Source organism: Hippoglossus stenolepis, chromosome 3, assembly GCF_022539355.2.
Source record: "Hippoglossus stenolepis isolate QCI-W04-F060 chromosome 3, HSTE1.2, whole genome shotgun sequence".
Taxonomy (NCBI): domain Eukaryota; kingdom Metazoa; phylum Chordata; class Actinopteri; order Pleuronectiformes; family Pleuronectidae; genus Hippoglossus; species Hippoglossus stenolepis.
In genome coordinates, this window is record NC_061485.1 from 15,678,538 (window position 1) to 15,696,732 (window position 18,195).

General features: G+C 40.6%; 3 protein-coding genes across 4 annotated transcripts in view; all 3 read right to left on the bottom strand.

Moving 5' to 3' along the window:
• Nucleotides 1–3,527: 3,527 nt before the first annotated feature.
• Nucleotides 3,528–7,275, bottom strand: gpr61l (G protein-coupled receptor 61-like). Its single transcript, XM_035151374.2, has 2 exons — nt 6,874–7,275; nt 3,528–6,045 (listed from the first exon to the last, which is right to left on the bottom strand). Exon 2 carries the CDS (start codon nt 5,977–5,979, stop codon nt 4,687–4,689), a length of 1,293 nt encoding a protein of 430 aa, XP_035007265.1. The 5' UTR covers nt 5,980–6,045; nt 6,874–7,275; the 3' UTR covers nt 3,528–4,686.
• Nucleotides 7,276–8,766: 1,491 nt separating this feature from the next.
• parp3 (poly (ADP-ribose) polymerase family, member 3) lies at nt 8,767–14,825 on the bottom strand. Its single transcript, XM_035152859.2, has 11 exons — nt 14,646–14,825; nt 14,141–14,346; nt 13,921–14,046; nt 13,418–13,597; nt 13,168–13,306; nt 11,921–12,147; nt 11,424–11,579; nt 11,194–11,280; nt 10,930–11,107; nt 10,701–10,844; nt 8,767–9,865 (listed from the first exon to the last, which is right to left on the bottom strand). The coding sequence occupies exons 2-11, from the start codon at nt 14,339–14,341 to the stop codon at nt 9,696–9,698; spliced, it is 1,608 nt and encodes a 535-aa protein (XP_035008750.1). The 5' UTR covers nt 14,342–14,346; nt 14,646–14,825; the 3' UTR covers nt 8,767–9,695.
• A 1,936-nt stretch (nt 14,826–16,761) lies between these two features.
• grm2a (glutamate receptor, metabotropic 2a) overlaps nt 16,762–18,195 on the bottom strand; it is a 33,237-nt gene continuing 31,803 nt past the window's right edge. The window contains exons 5-6 of one of the 2 annotated variants that reach the window (XM_035148954.2): nt 17,712–17,889; nt 16,762–17,212 (exon numbers count right to left, since the gene is read on the bottom strand). In XM_035148954.2, the coding sequence (XP_035004845.1) occupies nt 17,139–17,212; nt 17,712–17,889 (252 nt within the window). In that variant the 3' untranslated portion in view covers nt 16,762–17,138. Of the gene's footprint in view, nt 17,213–17,340; nt 17,567–17,711; nt 17,890–18,195 lie in introns of those variants that run through there. The other variant, XM_035148973.2, reaches the window with a different exon arrangement.

Sequence of the window (18,195 nt, forward strand, 5' to 3'; positions counted from 1 at the left end):
AGGCCTTGTGTCTCTGTGTGGAATCCACATCTTTAGATTGTACATCCACATCCACAACGTCCCCCTCTGGTCTTTTATCTTTTGATCTCTTGGATCCTCGATTTTCAGGCTGTGTCTCTGCTCGTTCGACTGCTGTCGCTGGAAACATGGAGGAGGGGCGGGATGTGGCAGGAGGATGGTGTACCACTCCAACCTCTGCCGGCGGCTCATTGACACCCAGGTGGAACATAGTGGGCTGCTGACTGCCGTGCCTCTGCTTGAGGAATGCCTTTATTGGCTTTTACAGGCCCGTCTCCACTGACACCCTGCAAGGAAAGTCTCATTTAGACTTACTTGTACATGAGAAATGTCAGAGGGTAATTACTAATAGAATAAAATCAGTGTGCATTCATTTAGTGATTCTAAGAATATGCACTAGTTTGGACGTCAGGCTTATGGCTGTAATAGGAAAGAATATACACATGTTAGTAAGTATGGATGCAATAACTTCTTGCAAAAATTGTTGATTTACATTGATCCCCAGACCAAATCTGGCCATTAAATACTCCACAGACTCCAATATCTGATGAACCCTGAGATGTCATTCTTATTTTGAAAAGAACCTAAGTACTCACTTAGCAGATGAAAGGTATTTCACAGTTTGTTGTACAATCACTAGAACCCCTCCTGTGATAAGGAAAATCCGTCGGTGTATAGCGCTCTCTGCTGGCCATGGATTGTCTAATATTTGTTTAGTTTTTTTCTAATAAACCCTCATCATTTATCCTTGATGGGTAAATTAGCTACAGTTTCCATTCACACATGCCCAAATAGTTCATTTTGTTCCATTGCAACTTGTCTTCCCAGTTCCAGCAGAAATACTGCAGTGGTAATGGTATGGTGACAGGGTCTGATTGGCTGCTGGTTAGCGATGTGTGTGTGTGTGTGTGTGTGGAAACCATGGCGATGAAGAGCCCCACAGATTGTCTTGTGATTGTGTCTGAGGTCTGATGATCCACAGCTTAACAGAAGCTAATTTACCCACATCTGGTAAATGTTTGTAAAACAATCGTTTCAATTGATAGTTACATCAAATGACGACGCGCTGTTCATTAAAGATGAGAGCGAAGCAAAAGAAAAAGGGTCATACAGGTAACACAGAATTATTAAGCTACCAAAAATGTATTTTATTAGTTTCTGTCAGTGAATGTTGTCTGATGGGGTTTATTAAACTATTCCACCGACAGCTGATGTAAATCTACTGAAAACTGTAGTGTCTGTACAAGTGGGTTGATTTGATAAATCTCCTCCTACTTTTTACAGTGGTCTACATTTGCACATATTACATTTTCTAGGTGGCTGCATAGAGCCTGGTCAAATTTGAAAGGATGCTGAGCTCTTACAGTCAAACCTGTTCATCCAGATGTATCTGGAATAATAGGCTCAAGCCTGTTATATGAATTCAGGATGAGAATGCTATAGAGACCTCTGGTGGTTGTGAAAATGTTCTTAAAGCAGATATTATGGTGGTCCAGAATGTGTCATAATTTGTATTCACTAATGTTTAGCTTTACACATACTGTATCTAGATCTATCACATTTTAAACATTGTTCGTTTGTTTGTTTTAGAATCAGAAATCAGAATCAGAAATACTGATTTCTGTTTCTGAAACAAACAAACGAACAGGGTTTAAAACACGATAGACCTGGATACAGTATGTGTTTATGAACCAGATTACTTAATGGTCTACCACGAAACTTGCTGAGAGGATGTGGTATCGCACAGGAAAGAACCCATAAAATGTTGGTGTGGATCCAGATCACGAGACGGATTCACTTTTTATTTTTTCACTTCCTTCAACATTTTCACTAATTTCCCAGGAAATAATGCACAGATCTTGATGAATAAAAACAGCCACATTATATATATTATTGTGTGTAATTTGGTGCAGCTTGATTGAATTTAAGGGGACTGGCCTTGGCGGTGGATGTGTTCTACTGAGTGCCATTTGAGTTAGAAATAGAACTAAATAAAAATTGAATGCCTTTTGACTTGTGTTATATATGTTGTCATATTGTACTCTCAATATTAGACACAATGATGCAATGATTAGTCTATTAATTGGTGAATTGATTGGAACATATTTTAAATTATTTTCTGGGAGTGCCATTCTAGTTTGTTCATGAAATCAAAGCCAATATTTTCATTATTTAATCGCGATGCATTTGTGAAGGCGAGCATTAAAGACAGAAACAGACACTAAACATTAGTCTCACGACATAGGTTCCCACTGTATGTGTTTGTACAGCATGTATATCCCCCCTAATGCAGAGCCCAACACAAAGTATTTAACCCACACTATCACAGTTATGTAAGCGTGGTGTAAAATAACCCAATTAGTGGCAGCAAAATGGTGTTTGCTGTCACTTGCAGTAACCACACTATTCTGTCTTTTCCACTGTTTGTGAAAGACTAATACAAATAGCAGAGGCCATAAAATAGCACTTTGTCACCACTTTTAGAGCTTTATCAATGCCCAGTAATGATTTCCATTGGAAATTCACTATCTCCGCCTCACAGTAACCATGTCGCTATTACAGCTGCCCATATTCACAGGGAGCTTTTTTCTACCTGGGCCACTAATGCATATGATAATGAGCCTCTATCTGAACCTATACACCTTATGTAATCAGTCTGCGTCTTGAAAGGAGGCATGAGGCAGAATTTGTAGAGTCCAATCAGAATCCGAAGCTTAAGCATACATCCAGGCGAAAGGTCCTTGTTGCTATGTGAGTCACAGGCTCACTCAATTTCCATGACGACAGGGGCGGATGACATTCAGCGTCTAGCAGCATATCTGTTGCACGCAGGAACTCGGAGGTATTGTCTCTCCGATTCATGAGAGCTCCTCACTCTGCAGAGCACCGACGTGTCAGTGCTCTGAAAGTGATACGTGGGAGTCACACTGTGCTGCTGTTTATCAAGTTATTCCTCAGATGTAGACGACACTGCTCGGCAACACTGACATCAAATACAGTGTGCAACAGTGTCAGGCATCAATATAACACTGGGAAATAGAGCATATTGTTAGTGGCATGAAATAAATGACAGTAGAGCCAAAATATGTTATTCAAATACAATACAGTGGAATGACGCTCAGTGGAGCACTACACCTCTGCCAACAGTCCCCTTGGATTTAATTTAAGCTGCACCAAATTTACCTCGATCCATTGATAATGTTTTTTCTTTAAATCTCACAATGTAAAAGAAAGAAAAAAGGACAAATTCCTGGATCAGCCCTTTGAACTGGATCCACACCAACATTTGAATGAGTTCTTCCCTGATCTATAATGCATCTGTCCACCAAATTTCGTGGAAACAAGTCGAGTTGTTTTTGTGTAATCTTGCTCACAAACACACTGACCAACAAACGAAGAGGGGAGCGATAATGACCTTTGCGGCAGTTGGGGGCAGTGTTTCTTGGTTTAGGCCACTTCCCGAAAGCAGAAGAAGACAAGAGCCAAAAGACGCACAGCCCAGACTTAACTGAGGTTTCCACAAAGTTTGTCATTTATTACTCACTCACACATCAGCCTTAATGAACCCAGCCTGACGGCTTTTATCCTATCAAGGCCACACGTAACCCAAAGAATTATACTGATGTGGCAAAAGTAAGAGTGCTGCCCAACTGTGCACCAGTAAATCAAAAACACTTTCTGATAACGCTGCACCCTTCGTCTACACAACACAGCATGTCCCAAATGTACATTTCCCAACTTCAATTGTTACACTTTGTGTTATTGTAGTAAAACTCCATATTTACACATTTACAAACATATAAAACATTTTAACAAACACCACAAAACCAGGCCAATGGTGACATATTGTTAAATTACATAGAGGGGAACATTCATCACATTTATTTAGATATTTCAGGGGCCACAGTAGAGCCGTAGCACCTTGACCTGTAATGAAAAAGCCTACATGAATTAAACTGAGAAAGGCACAGGACATTTAACATTTATTTTAAGTGTGGGATCGTATTTTTTTCAGGTCTGTCTTAAAACAACACTGACATTTACACGTGTACATTAAAGTATTACTTCCTCCTGTGCGTTTGTTTGTTGGTTGGTTTGTGTGGTTTGTGGCAGGATTTCAGGGGTCTGATCCAGTTGGTTTTTTTCACTTAAACATTGCAAGACATGGTGTTTTTCCACATTTTTATTGATTTCTCAGAGAATAATTAATGGATCTTGGCCACTTCTCCCTTGTGGCCTTGTTTGGAGAGGGATACTACCAGCGAAGGGCCAAGGGAGAGGAATTGGAACAGGGCTTGGTCTGATGGATCCTTTTGGCCATAATAGCCACCATAGCAGCTTTAAGCAATTTCAATGAATAAGTGATTGGTGACAAAAATCCATACAGGTCATTGCTCTCAGCCAAATAACACCCGTAATTTCAGCAGAAAATAATATGAGTCTTAAACTGTTGCACAGAATAATGACTATTGATTTTGTCGGCCATCACTTACAATGTGATTGCTTTCAAGAAGAGACCTCTTTGCAGCCTGTGGGGACAGAAGCAACACTTACAGGAACTCATAATCCTTTCAATATAAATAGGGGCCTGCCAGTATTGTATAGAGACCATATGCACAAATATAATATATATAAGGACTGTTGTCCATCGTTCAGGTCGGTTAATGTTCAGGCGCGTTCCTCAGGTATTTGTCCAGGGATTTTTATCCCCTGGTTAATAGTGTTTCTGGGGCTGGAGTTGGCACAGCTGGACTGGGTCTCAGCTGTGCTGCTGGTTCTCTGGATGAACTGGAGGAAGTTCTCCTGCAGGGAGCCCTCGTGGCTGGATGCCCCAAAGTCCACAGGCTGGGTCAGGCAGCAGCGTCGAAACTTCACCAGCTCCTCTCTGATCTGTCGGTTCAACAGGCCGTAGAAGAACGGATTCACTGCAAAGGAGGAGTAAGCGAGCCAGGTGACCGCCTCCTCTAAGTCTCCAGGGCTCTGCATGGAGTCAGTCAGAGACATTTGCAGGTGAAAGATGAAGTACGGTAACCAACAAACCAAGAACTGGCCCACGATGAACACCAGGGTAATAGCAGCCTTGCCGCCGCTGAAGGCCCTCTCTGGAGACAGTCTCTGGGGCAGAGTGCGGTTGGTGGTAATCATGGTGGTCTGGCTGTTGATGGAGTCTGAGCGATCCTTAGCTGGGTTCACGTTTGCCCATGCTGGCACAGCGGGGACTTGCTGCAGGGCTGCGGAACGAGCGACCTTGTACACGGCACAGTAAACTGCGAAGATAACCACCGCAGGGACCAGGAAACAAATCACACTGAAGACCACAGCAAATACTCTCCTCAGACGACTGTGGCTCGCATGCAGAGAGCAGTGAGCCGCAGCGATGGAGCTATGATGTCCATAAGGTGGCCAACCGAACAGCGTGACCAGAGCCAAGAGGGCCGACTTAACCCAGATTAGGAGCATGACACCAACAGCAAGGTTGATTGTCATCTTGACTTCATAACGCATTGGGTGTATGATGTAGAAGTAACGCTCCACACTAATGGCTGTGATGGTGAGGATGGACAGACAGATGAGGAAAACATTGAGGAAGATGTAAACCTGACACTCCAGAACAGTGAAGACCACGGTGCCAAAGAACGGCGAGCTGGAGATGATCCCCAGAGGCATGAGGAGGATGGCGCACAGCAGGTCCACCGCGCAGAGATGACACACAAATGCAAACCTCTTCAGGTGAGGTGCACGAGCAATGGCCACCATCACGCCGGTGTTGGCCAACAAGGCGATGAGGTTAAGGGTGACCATGCAGAACAACCCGAACAGGTCCTTTATCTGGGACTGGGAGCTTGTGACGACGCTCACGTCGGCAGGCACTGTGGGATTGGCCTCCCATTGGGCTGTGGTGAGGTTTGGGATTGATTGATCTGACGGAGAGGCTATCATGAGACCAATCTTGTCGGCCATTATTCATTCATAACTTCCTCCATTTGTTTCTCAAATGTCTTCATGTCCTGTATCTCTCTGTAAAGTCTGTAAATGGAAGAAAAAAACAGACCATTTTAAGTCCGGACCCTTATAAAAACTAAAAACAAATAATAATAATAATAAAAAACAATCCCTATACCTTATCCATAAAGAAATATATGACAAGTCTGTCTGTATGTATATAAATTATAAAAATGTATATATATTTAAATTTTTTCTCAAGTTTTCATATTTTAAGCTTAAATATACTTAGAAATATAAACAATATAGATTAGAAACTACCGAATTATCAGTGATAATAGTTTTGAGGAGAATAGGCTGTGATTTTGGACAGGGTCTCTCAGACTGCTTTCTGTCTTAGGTCCAACTGTTCCTGAATATGTGTTGTTTTGTTCATGTGTTTGATGCTTTGAGAATCAAAGAAAAATGGAAGAATAAAGGGACAAATTGATATAAAACCCACTTGCACTCAAAGAGAGAACAAAAGTAAATGTGCAAAAGAGTGAGGTCTTTTTAGACAAATGTACAAAGATGAATTGTGATATCATAAAAAGATTATTTAAGAAGTTCTAGACGAAGATCTATACTACTTTCTTTATTATCTGTTTCAGGGGGGAAAATACAATTTAAAGGATTAAAGTTCTGCTCCAGAATGTCGATAAAGAAAAAGGCAGAAAATCGGTTGCATTTTACAACATACAAAGCTGCACTGATAATAAACGTAACAAAACATACGAGTGCCTTCATTTCTCATTGTTTGGTTAAAAATAATAACAATGAGACTCTATTTATGTTTACAATGCCGATGATAAATAAAAACAGATACAGCATTAACAACAACAACAAAGCTTATTAAACATAAAAGTAACTTACCCATAATCCTCTTTTTGTTTGTTGCAATTCAGACCAAACAGGTGAATCAGACGTCTGACCTGACGAAGCTTCGATTGCAATACAACATGTTGTTTCTATCGACCCAAGCCAAAGGTAGTCCAGCTTTATAGTATTTTATCTTGTTTTTTTAATCCCAAAAAGTGAAATAGTCAGTGTTCCAGGTTAAAAAAAATCCAGGTCATCAAAAGAAGTTTGATCCTTCAGTGCAGACGCTGCAAAGGTCCAGACTCATCCCCCATTCACATGTCGAACTGAAGGAGTGCTGATCTCTGAGTCCATGATGATTTCAGAGATGCTGCTTCTTCTCTCATCACCCGTCCACCAGAAACACTCTCATCCCTGTCCTGTGCTGTGTATGGCACTGACTGTCACACATTGTATTGTTTGTGACTGTATGTGTGTGTGTGTGTGTGTGTGTGTTTCTTTCAAATAGACACTCCACTGTCCTCCATTCAGAGCCCAGTGTTCCCTGGGTCCTAATTCCCCCAGCTTAAAGGGGAAATTCACCATTTACCTGTTTGCTGTGTCTGTGCTCAAGAATGATTATTTACTGAAAACAGAGGGAACTGGAGAATGATTGTCTCCGTGGGAAATAAATAACACAAAAATAAAATTTACCGCAAAAAATGTGCATGCTATTTTCCATCTGTAGATGGAGGTGATTGTGTTTATTTATGTGGTCCAAGAACTCTGATTCCTTACAGTTGAGTAAGAGTCAAAACAATACAAACAAATCGTTGTAAAAGAAGACTCTCTTTTATAAATAAAAGTCCTGCATTTAGAATCCTAACTATATCAGTAAAAGTACAGAAATGTATTTCCATTAAAATATATTTTAAGTTTAAAAGATGTAAGTGCTTTGGGCAGAGAAATGACCCTCTGGTTACATTATATAGTTATTATATCAGAACATAGATGCATGAATATGTGAAGTCTATGTCTACGGTAGAAACCGTCCAAAATAAGGACATTTTACTCACAGTCAGTCGATTTGTGGTGAGTTTAATATAACACGCATCCTACTTCATAAACTGATTAGATTGCCTGTATGTGAAATCTTAATCTGAAATAAAAAGTGAGCCCAGAGGTAGGTCTTTACCTGACTACATCTAACCACTGAGTATTGTATTAGTAAACTAGTCAGTGGAGGAATACATGGGTACATGAGTCATCCACCTGGAAAAGTCTTCATCAGAATAAATAGAATTAGTTTGTTTATCTATTGTGGCCTTTTATTGTAGTTTCCTTGAGCTCATTACTGTCTAAATCTGCTATATGTACTGACACTACTATGCAACCTTCCCAAAATCTGATCATATTAGATCATTTTAAATCAAATTTGAAACTAAAGACAAGTCGAATGAATAACAGTCCATATGTTGATTGAGTTGTCAAAGTGAAAGACATCTTCTTGCAAATGACTAACTAAATGGATACTTAACCTGATTAACCTAAACCAAGGTGTTGACCTGTCAAGCATGCAAACATTCTCCATCTTGTCCTATGTTCTAAAAAAAATACTCTCTCTTGTTTCCAGGTCGGTCATATAACACGATAAACTAGACACTGAAAACAGGATCATTTGTTATTATATATTTCCAATTTGCTTCACAGGATGTAGATATAAAAAGGGGCTTACTAAATATTTCACATCACTGAAAGGTTCTATTTGGATCTATTTGATTTAATTTATTCAAATTATTATCACAATCTTTTTCAAAATGCTCAGTATCACTGTCATGCAAATTATATTTCTTTTTTATCTACTGTAATCCAGCAGGATAAAATATATATATATACATAAAAACATAGTGATAAACAACTGATAAGTTTTTACAGCTCTAAATAAAGACAAAAAAGATGACAACAAGCTGCAGGGTCACTTTAGTTTATTAACTAATCATTGGTTCAAGTTATTTCTGAGGCAATTACATTCATAAAGGAGTTGCTCACTACTGACACCACATGGTGACATGTGGTACCACCATCATGTACCTGGAAGACCTATTATGCAAGAAATATGTCATTATACTTACATGTTACACTACAGAAACACTTTCAGTGTTCAGTGTTAACAGATTCTTAGATTTGTAACAGTGCATCGAAGTTATCCACAAACATTATTCCAGCTGTAAACATTTAAGTGCATAGGATGCCATATATAATTTATATATATATATATATATATATTATTATATATTTATTTATATATCTATTCTATAAAATAATATCATTTTAAATTTTAGTGCAGTGTGTGGCAAATTCCTTCAAAATATCCAAGATATTTTCTTTCTGAGGACCAGGTTTATATTTTAATTTCCGCTCTGATTAAATAATACAATATGTCAGAGTTAAGCTACTCAAAGAACTAAAGTGAGATGCAGAAATAAAACATCAGGTGCTTAATGAAATACAAAAGCAAAACAGCATTTAGAGAACTTTTAGATGTTTACAAGTCAAGATGTGGATAAATATACCGATAGGCGAATGGTATACAGACATCCTCTCTGTCATGGTAAAAGATAAAGTAAATGCAGTTTGTAAGTATGTGAAGCTTTACAGTTCATGATCAAGTCTGTCAACCTGTAAGTTGGATAGTTTTACAGTGTGCAAAATATAAGGCACAGGAAGTAGTAGAGAAATACCATCATGACTATTGACTACTGATGAATAATAAAGACAATAACCATATTAGATTAGGAGATAGCACAGCCAAGCTTTTTCGGCAGGCCCTTATATATAAAGGTTGAAGAGTATTTCTCTTTCGAAGGACCTGCCTCTTTCATCCGGTTGAATTGGTACTACATCTTCAGCTCCAGCAGATACCGAAGGCGACACTGACTCTCTTTGTAGATGAGATATTCGCTGTTGCTGAAGTTGCTGCCTGAGAACTGGGGCTGAGGTATGGGCTTAGCCTGAGGCACAGAAACCTTCTTGCCCTCCAGGGTGATGGAGATGTCCTCAGAGGGATCTTCATAACACAGGAGAAAAACAAAACTTGACCAAACAACCAATGAAGCAGGATCATCGGCATCTAAAACAGCACTTCTCCAGTGCTTTCTTTTTCTAACACTGTGGGAAATTAGGGACAAAATGAGCTAAGTTGAATTTTATTGAAATAACATGATCTCTAAAATTAACTGCATGTTTCTCATGAGTTACTGTTATGCAAATTAAAACCACAACTCTGCGCTGACAGCGCAATTTTATAGGCTCAGCTTTGGAACGGCCTACCTGAGGAGATAAGGCTCGCAGAGTCAGTGGCTTCTTCTAAATCACTTCTTAAAACCAATTTTTATAGACTTGCTTTCACGCGATGTTGTGTTGTTATTGTGTTTTTATCGTTTTCTTTTTACCTTTTATTTATTTTTATTACTGCTTTTACGTGTTCAAGTTTTTATTTATTTTTCTTGCTTTGCTGTCAAAGCACTTTTTCAACTCTGTTTTAAAAAGTGCTATATAAATAAATAAATTATTATTATTATAGACCCACAAATTTAGATTTGCCCTCGATCCTAAGTATATGTTTAACCCAGTTAAAGCTACAATTTTTTTTCTCTCATACAAAGGCAGCAATCATCACTTCCATACAGGGTTAGTAGCATACAGCTGTTAAAATACATTATATAAGTATACAAGCATATATAGTAATTTAATACACTGGTATGGGATTGGTTCTCCAGGTATCTGAAAATAGTATCGGAACATATCTAAACAAAAGAAATGCGACTCTCTCAGTTTACAGGCAGTGACCCTGAGAGGGAGATAGAATTTACAGAGTAAATAAAACAAAGGAAGTATTGTACCTGGTTCCACTGATCCTCGAGCCACCACACTATCATAACCTGCAGGAGCCTTCTTCAGGGAAGAGTTGTCTTTGGTGATGGTACACTCTTTGCCGAGGGCTACCTCGCTCAGAAACATCACACCAGTGTTTTTAGAGGTGCGCACTAAAGACATAAAGCAGAAAATGAACATTTCAAACACCCCAGTATTAGTATGATAGAAATTTACTTCTTTAATCCCCAGCCTCACCGTAAGCTGCAGACTTGCAGTTTTCAGATGCAAAATAGATGCCACGACCAACGCGGCCTCCTGAATGAGGCATAATCCTCAGACCGCTCTTCAGGATCGCTGCCACCACAGCGATGTTTGTACCGTGCCACAGCAGACGGCGGTTCTCTAGGCTATCATGTTCACTAAAGTGCTCTCCCTGTAATGTGAAATACATATGTTTTCCATTACAGGACGATTACAGTCTTCTGTCTTGGATGAAACAAGGTCGACTGTTGTTCTTACCTCTGTCGCTCGATCAACTTCCCAAACGTCCATAATTTTTGGTTTACCATAATCACCTGCAGTCACTTTCAGGTAAGTTTCTATGATCTTTAAAAACAAAAAAAAAGTTAATAGTGGTGGACATGAGGACAACATGAATGGAAATGAACAAAACTCACTCATGACAGAACTAGAGCTTTTAATTTAAGTTTGAGGTTCTTTTAAATGAACCTTATTATGTGACGCAGTACCTTGAAAGTTTCCGTATCCTTCTCCATTAACGTGAGCTTGCATTTAAGAGAAGTGTAGTCTTGGTCGAGAGGGTGAGGAACTGTCTCTATCATCTCATCCTGAGCCTTCTCTGTCTCTGACTTCAGAGTCTGGGCAAGCTCGATGTCCGCCAGCACCTGTTGGTAAAAGGAGAGCGACTTCAGCACCGACAAAACATCACTCAAAGAAATTGGGTTTTTTTCAGCTTGAGAGCAGGACATTTTGATTTCACGTTGAGATTTTGTAATGCACCCATTCAAAACGCTGCTTCTGTAGTGAAACGTCTGCTCTCTGACTTTTTCTTCAGCTCTTGGATTTTATGTGCAACAATTCAGTCGAATTCAGGGTTTATTTGAGTGCAAGCGCAGGGTTTTGAGTGAGAGCTTTACAAAGTCTGAACGTGAAATCAAGGCACCCTGCTCTCACAGTGAAAGACCACTTTCGTTGCAACATGTAATCTAAAAGAAAAAGATCTAACCATGAGCATCTCTTTCTTCTGCTCCACTATGTCTTTAGATGCGATGGTTGGTGGTCTGTTCCGGCCAAAGTTGTGTGGGATCGTGGTGAAGAACTTGGAGGAAAGTTCTTCCAGGCGGGCTGCGGGCGGGTTTTTTTTGCTCATGGCCGCCTCGATTTCCTCCAACACATCAAAGCCCTTTGCGATCTGCACCTTACTGAGCTTTCCAAGAGGCATTTTCTTGATGTCTGTACAACAGCCAGACACACACACACACACAATTATTAACATCAACCAGAACAGTTATTGTATGTTATCTTTGAAAATTGATCTCATTTGGTGTGTTATTTTGCATTTTAATGTGTTTCTTCGAAAACTTCCACAGGTTAGAAAAAACACGTAACTAGAATGGTATAAAGTGAAGCACATATCTCCACCAAGGCCCAACCATCCACTTAAATTCACTCAAGCTGCACCAAATTAAACAAACTCATAAATATCAGCCCCCTAACTATGCCTGTTTTTTTTCATTAAGATCCATGAATTATTCCCTGAGAAATCTGTGAAAATGGGAAATAAACACACTATCTCATAATGTTAAAGAAACTGGGGAAAAAAAGTCCTCGACCCCGCCCCTTTGTCCGTATACTATGTGCTATCCTTCACATTTTGTGGCAATCAGTTTTTGCATAATCCTGCTGGAAAATGAATGGAAGGCTGCACTCATAGATATCAGTCGTCTAAATATGCCCGATTGTTTTCCCACAGAATCTCTGTATTATTTGAAAAACACAAACTATCTCGCAATGTTAAAGAAGGTGAAAAGAAAATTTCTGGTTTTGCCTCTGATCTGAATCCCCACCAAAATTCTTCCCTTCCACCAAGTATCATGGAAATCTGTTCAGTAGTTTTTGATTAATCCTGCAGACAATCAAACCTATGGACAGGGGTGGAAACATAACCTCCAACAACTGGGTTAGCAAAGTCCAACACACTGATCAGATCCTCAGACCGATCAAAATGCTGAGATAAAGAGACGTGTTGTGTAAACGCCAACTTCACCCTTTGACACATTGGATCAATCATTTACTGCTTCACTCGGCAATCTCAGAGTTTCTTACTTTTCTGAGCAGTACTGCAAGTGAAGCTAAGAGATCAACCCCTCCCCAACAGCCTCTTACAGGAACATTACCCGACAAGAATACAGAACACACACAGTCTAGATGAGCCTGTTTGTATAAAGGGTGGGTTGAGAGAAACACACCCACCTAAGTTCATGCATTCCATCGCCTCCTTGAACATGTCATTACTGAAAATGAGCTGGATGAGGTCTTTTGTTTCTGTGTCAAGTGTGCAGGGGAGAACGTTTTTAACGACTTTGACTGAGTTTCCATCCACGCTGTCCACCTGCAGTAGCAAAAACAATACACCCAGTGAGATGAAGTCCACTTACCAGACCTGCAAAGCTTTCAAATATCTGTTTAAAATGTCATGCTTAATGTCCAAAGATGCACCTACCATCACCTCAGCATCCTGCTCTCCATCCACCTCAATCAGAGTGTACTTCCCAGGGTGAGACACAAAGTTCGTGTGATCGCTCCAGTTGTTCTTCGTCTTGTCCTTGAACTTTTTCTCAAAGTCTTTGACGGCGTTCTCAGGCTTGTCAAAGGTGTTCAGTTTGGATTGTCCCACCTCCCCCTGAATTTAGATTTGGACAGATGAGGCAATCAGAAGCAACTCATTCAGACATTAATAATGAAGCCCCACAGATATACAGGTTTTTGTGGAGGTTAATGCCAATATCGATATTGGGGAGAAAAGAATTTCGGATACTGATATATCCGCCAATATATATATATATATATATTGATAAATACTGATAAATCAGTCGAGCTCTAATTATCCCCACAGTAAATTGTAATAATAAATGATCACTTTGGAACATGCAAATGGAAGGAAAACAGATGTTTGCAGGCCACCTAAAAATCGAAATAAATAAAGTAAATCAGGAAGGAACTTACCACTCGACCCCATCTGTTCCACGTATGATATTTTTTGTTTGCTTTAATAACTTGAATGATATAAAACTTGTTATTGTTATGTCCAACGTTGGTCTGGTTCAGCATGCAGTCGTAGTCCTCGTGTACCTGGAGAGAAGAACAGATCTCAGCATGTTGGAACATGTCATTAACCTTACTAAGAGTGGGTTAATCCAGATAATCAAGATGCATCTTGACTTGCCTCTGCAGATCCAGACACTGAGCAGTGCTCATCCATCCTCCTGCTGCTCTTCACCTGTGGCCCTGCAGCCAGCAGGGCCTCTTTGGCTGAGGTGAAGGCATCTTTGGGCTTCGGGGTCTCCGGGGTCTCCGGCTCCTTCTTGACCCTCTTGCCTTTCCCCCTGGCAGCAGCAGCAGCAGCAGCTCGTCTCTTCGGTGCCATGCTCCCTGATGACAGACACACTGGTCATGTTGGCCTGTGCACTGGGCCTGGACAAGCTCAGACATGCCCTCAGTTTGCCTGCAGGCCCCCCCTCCCTCCTTGCATCTCTAACACTGGAGCGGATCCTCTGTGCGTGTCCTAACTTAGTATTTACAGTTGATTAAAGAGTGACAGCAACTCAGCACTATGCAACGTTAGTAGTTTTTAAAGAGGTTTGGAAAAAGTCAACGTGTCCTGTAGCTTCCGCCTTCTCCTGTTTTATCACAGAGAGGAAATGAATGTAAATAAGCAGCTGGAAACTCACCTTTATAGCATCAAGTACTGTGTAAGTGTCCGTGTCCGTGTGTGTGTGTCCGTGTGTGTGCGTGAGAGAGAGATAAAGACACACACAGCGACTCCTCTTTGCAGCTGCAGCAGAAACACAGAGTCCAGCTGATGGGATTGTCGGGAAGTTTACAGTCAGTTTACAGTGAGAGGAAGAGGAGGAGCTCAGCTCAGTCCTCTGCTCCTCCTCCTACTGCTGCTGCTGGACTGGAGTCTTGCAGAGCTGCACAGCAACAGCGCCACCTGCCGTCCTACCTGTGGAGGTGCCGCCCCCCCTGATGTTACCAAAGGAGGCCTCCACCCATGGTTTGCTCACAGTAATGATATGAACTGGGAAACAGACACAGTCAATGTCTGCAATCAAAGACTGAAGTGAAGAGCGACTGGCGAAACTGAATGAGTCTATTGATAACCAGAACGACACTCAGTAGAGTTCATACCTCCGCCAAGGCCCAACAGTCCCCTTATGAACCCATATTTCAATTTATTAGATCCAGATTTTTTGTTAAACCGAAATCTTCATTTTACAAACAGTATGTAGGTTCTCAGTTTTGAATTTACTGCATGTACCGTACTGTACTTTCAAGAAAACAGTAAATCTCTGTTACTTATACAAGGTTATGAGTGAGATGTGAACTGTGGGTTGGGGTCAAGGTTTTTATTAGGCTGTCCACAATGAGTGGAAGTCCTAGTGAGGATAGGAGGATTGTAAGGAGTGTGTGTGTGTGTGTGTGTGTGTGTGTGTGTGTGTGTGTGTGTGTGTGTGTGTGTGTGTACATTGCAGATTTGTCTTGCAGCTATCACTCATGTCACTAACCCAGGTAACCAAAGTAACGCTTGCTGGACCGAGATTTTGCCCAAAGACAATAATGTGTTTTCTCACCCTTTCTTTAACCTTTACAAACAACATGATATTCCTGCTCTAACTATCAAATCTACAACTTGTTGCAGTTCATGCTGGAGCTTTTTAAAATCGTAACATTTGATGAGCGCCTCTGAGCAGATCTGATTGAATAAGACTTTTCTTGAGGTGCGGTACTTCCGGCTCAACTCAGGGCAGCATTCATGTGGCAGCGTGTAATATAAGATCAAAGAATGTGGACACAAGATGGCAGTGTTAAATCACGGACACTCTCTGGGTCTGCATCATCTGCCTCGTGCACACAGGGGGCTGCTTAGTGTATTCCTCGAGCAACTTTGGTGGATTTTATCCCACATCAGCAGATGATGATATTTGTGCTGGTAATTTCCATGTAGAGGCTGTTTGGTCTTGGCAGATGGAACGGATTGAGGCTGATAAACTTTCGACAGCTGATGAAATATTTAACCGCACAGATTTTAAACCCAAGCTGAATTAAAATTTGAATAATTTAATGTGATGGTATATTTTAAATTAAAAGTAATTCGACTGCCAGAATTTGAAATATTTCGCTGCTGCCTTGAGTTTACGATGCTTCCTTTTAGGCCTCAGGAGGTTGATGGGTTGATGTTGGAACACATGGTTACTTTTATCCACATGTGGAAGCGTCTTTGAGCGAGACACTGAACCTGACAACAACCACCTTGAACACGTTGAATGGCGGCTCTGTCACACCTGTGTGCCAGAAGAAGAGCAAGGGACAAACTGCTTTGCCCCATAGGCTGAAAAGTAAGTAGGTAGGTAAGTAGGTGGCTGAGAGAGAGCTCAACGCACTGCAAATTAAGAAAACACAATGCAAAAAGTAACAACACATGCAAATATAGAAACGCACTGCAAAAAGTCACAACATGTTCAATGCTCTGTGAGGTCATTGAAGTCTGCTACCCGTCAGATGGAGCTTCACAAAGCATTGGAAACATTTCCGTTTTTCGTTTTCAAAAATTTGCAGCACGTTTCTGCATTTGCATGCGTTGTGTCATCAAGTTGTTTTCTTAATTTGCAGTGTGTTGAGCTCTCTTTCGGCCACCGTAGAAAAGCACTGTATATAATGTATGTCATTAATATGCAGCAGCAGGCAAAGGTGAAAAATGAAAGGCTTCAAAGTAGTTTTGCATATATTGTCTGCTGGAATATTCATATCATGATCATGTGGACAGAGGTAGTCGGACCCATCAGCTCATTATAGTATTAATAAAAAACACATTTTATTTACATAAATTACAAGAAAGCACAAACTCGTTCACCAAAATCTACATTAAAAACGTCTCGTATATATTACATTTAACAGATTTACTATAATTTACCTCATTGTTGCAAGTAGAATTTGTCCATAAAAAGAAGGGCTACACGCGACTTAATTGGCATCTCATTTAAAAATCGCTACGAGTCAAAGAACAGAATGAAATAACCGGGACATTGTACTCACAGCACTTTGAGGACAACTAAGTCAGGACGGTCGTCTGTGTGACCTCTTTAATATCTGAGACACCTGATTCAGGACTAGTGATTAAATAACTCTGTTTACAATGCTTGGCAAAGGAAGTCAGTCCGTCTTCACAAGGACGACGTCGTGGAGTCCACCACCTCACGTCCGTTACACACTGTTGGGACAACATTGGAGGCTGATGCTGCAAAACACACATAGAAGGATGTGTTCTTTTAGACTAACAACACAGAAAACTGAATATATATCACTAGCATACCTTTAGCCTCTGAGCTGCTGCACTGAGCTGCTGGCCCAGAGGACCACGTGCTCACAGATGAATTAGCAGTATGATAATCAAGGAATAAATTATGTAAAATAAAGTGGGAAATCGGATGCTATGCAGTTAAGTGTGCATGTGTGAAACATCACATTTTCCATTAATTATCCAGAAGCTATTGTGGCTGTGCGGTGTCCTTAAATAACACGTCTTCCTCCCTAATTTATAGAAATAACAGGGTCATTATTTCCTGTGGTGGAGAAATGAATGATCATGAGTCTGAAAAAGAAAAGGAAATACAACAGCCAGTGTTAGTGGCTGACCGGTGGGGGGGCTCGTCTAGTGATACAGTAGCTATGATAATGTAATATCATCATATTTCATGTGACTTGATGTTTATTCTGATTTGAGTTTTGTGTGGCACCTTGAGAGAAACTGGAGCCTGGGCCAGTGGTGACGCTGAAGCGGGTGGTGGCCACCCTGAGGGTGCTGACATTCTTCTGCGGCTGGAACAGGATGATGTGGACCTTGGGAGCGAAGAGGCAGCCCAGCACCACCGAGCCGCTCAGACTGACAGAGATGCACATGGTGGTGGTCTGCACCTGGAGGAGGAGGAGGAGGAGGAGGAGGAGGAGAGAGGTGATGAAGTCACTTTTAACAAGAATTGTTAATATCCCAACACAGCTCAAGACCCAGTGTTAATTGATGTCGATACTTTAAGTGACATTTATTGGTGTTAAAAATGTTTTTTTTAATGTGCAACCATGGAGCTGATATGGCTCAGAGAGGAAGAAAAAAAAAAGAACTCTACTGATGAATCGTCTTATGAGCACTGACACGTTGCTGAGGATCTTTTTGATGTTCATTCTAAGAATATTCATTCTAATAAGAAGCACAGGGGCTCATGA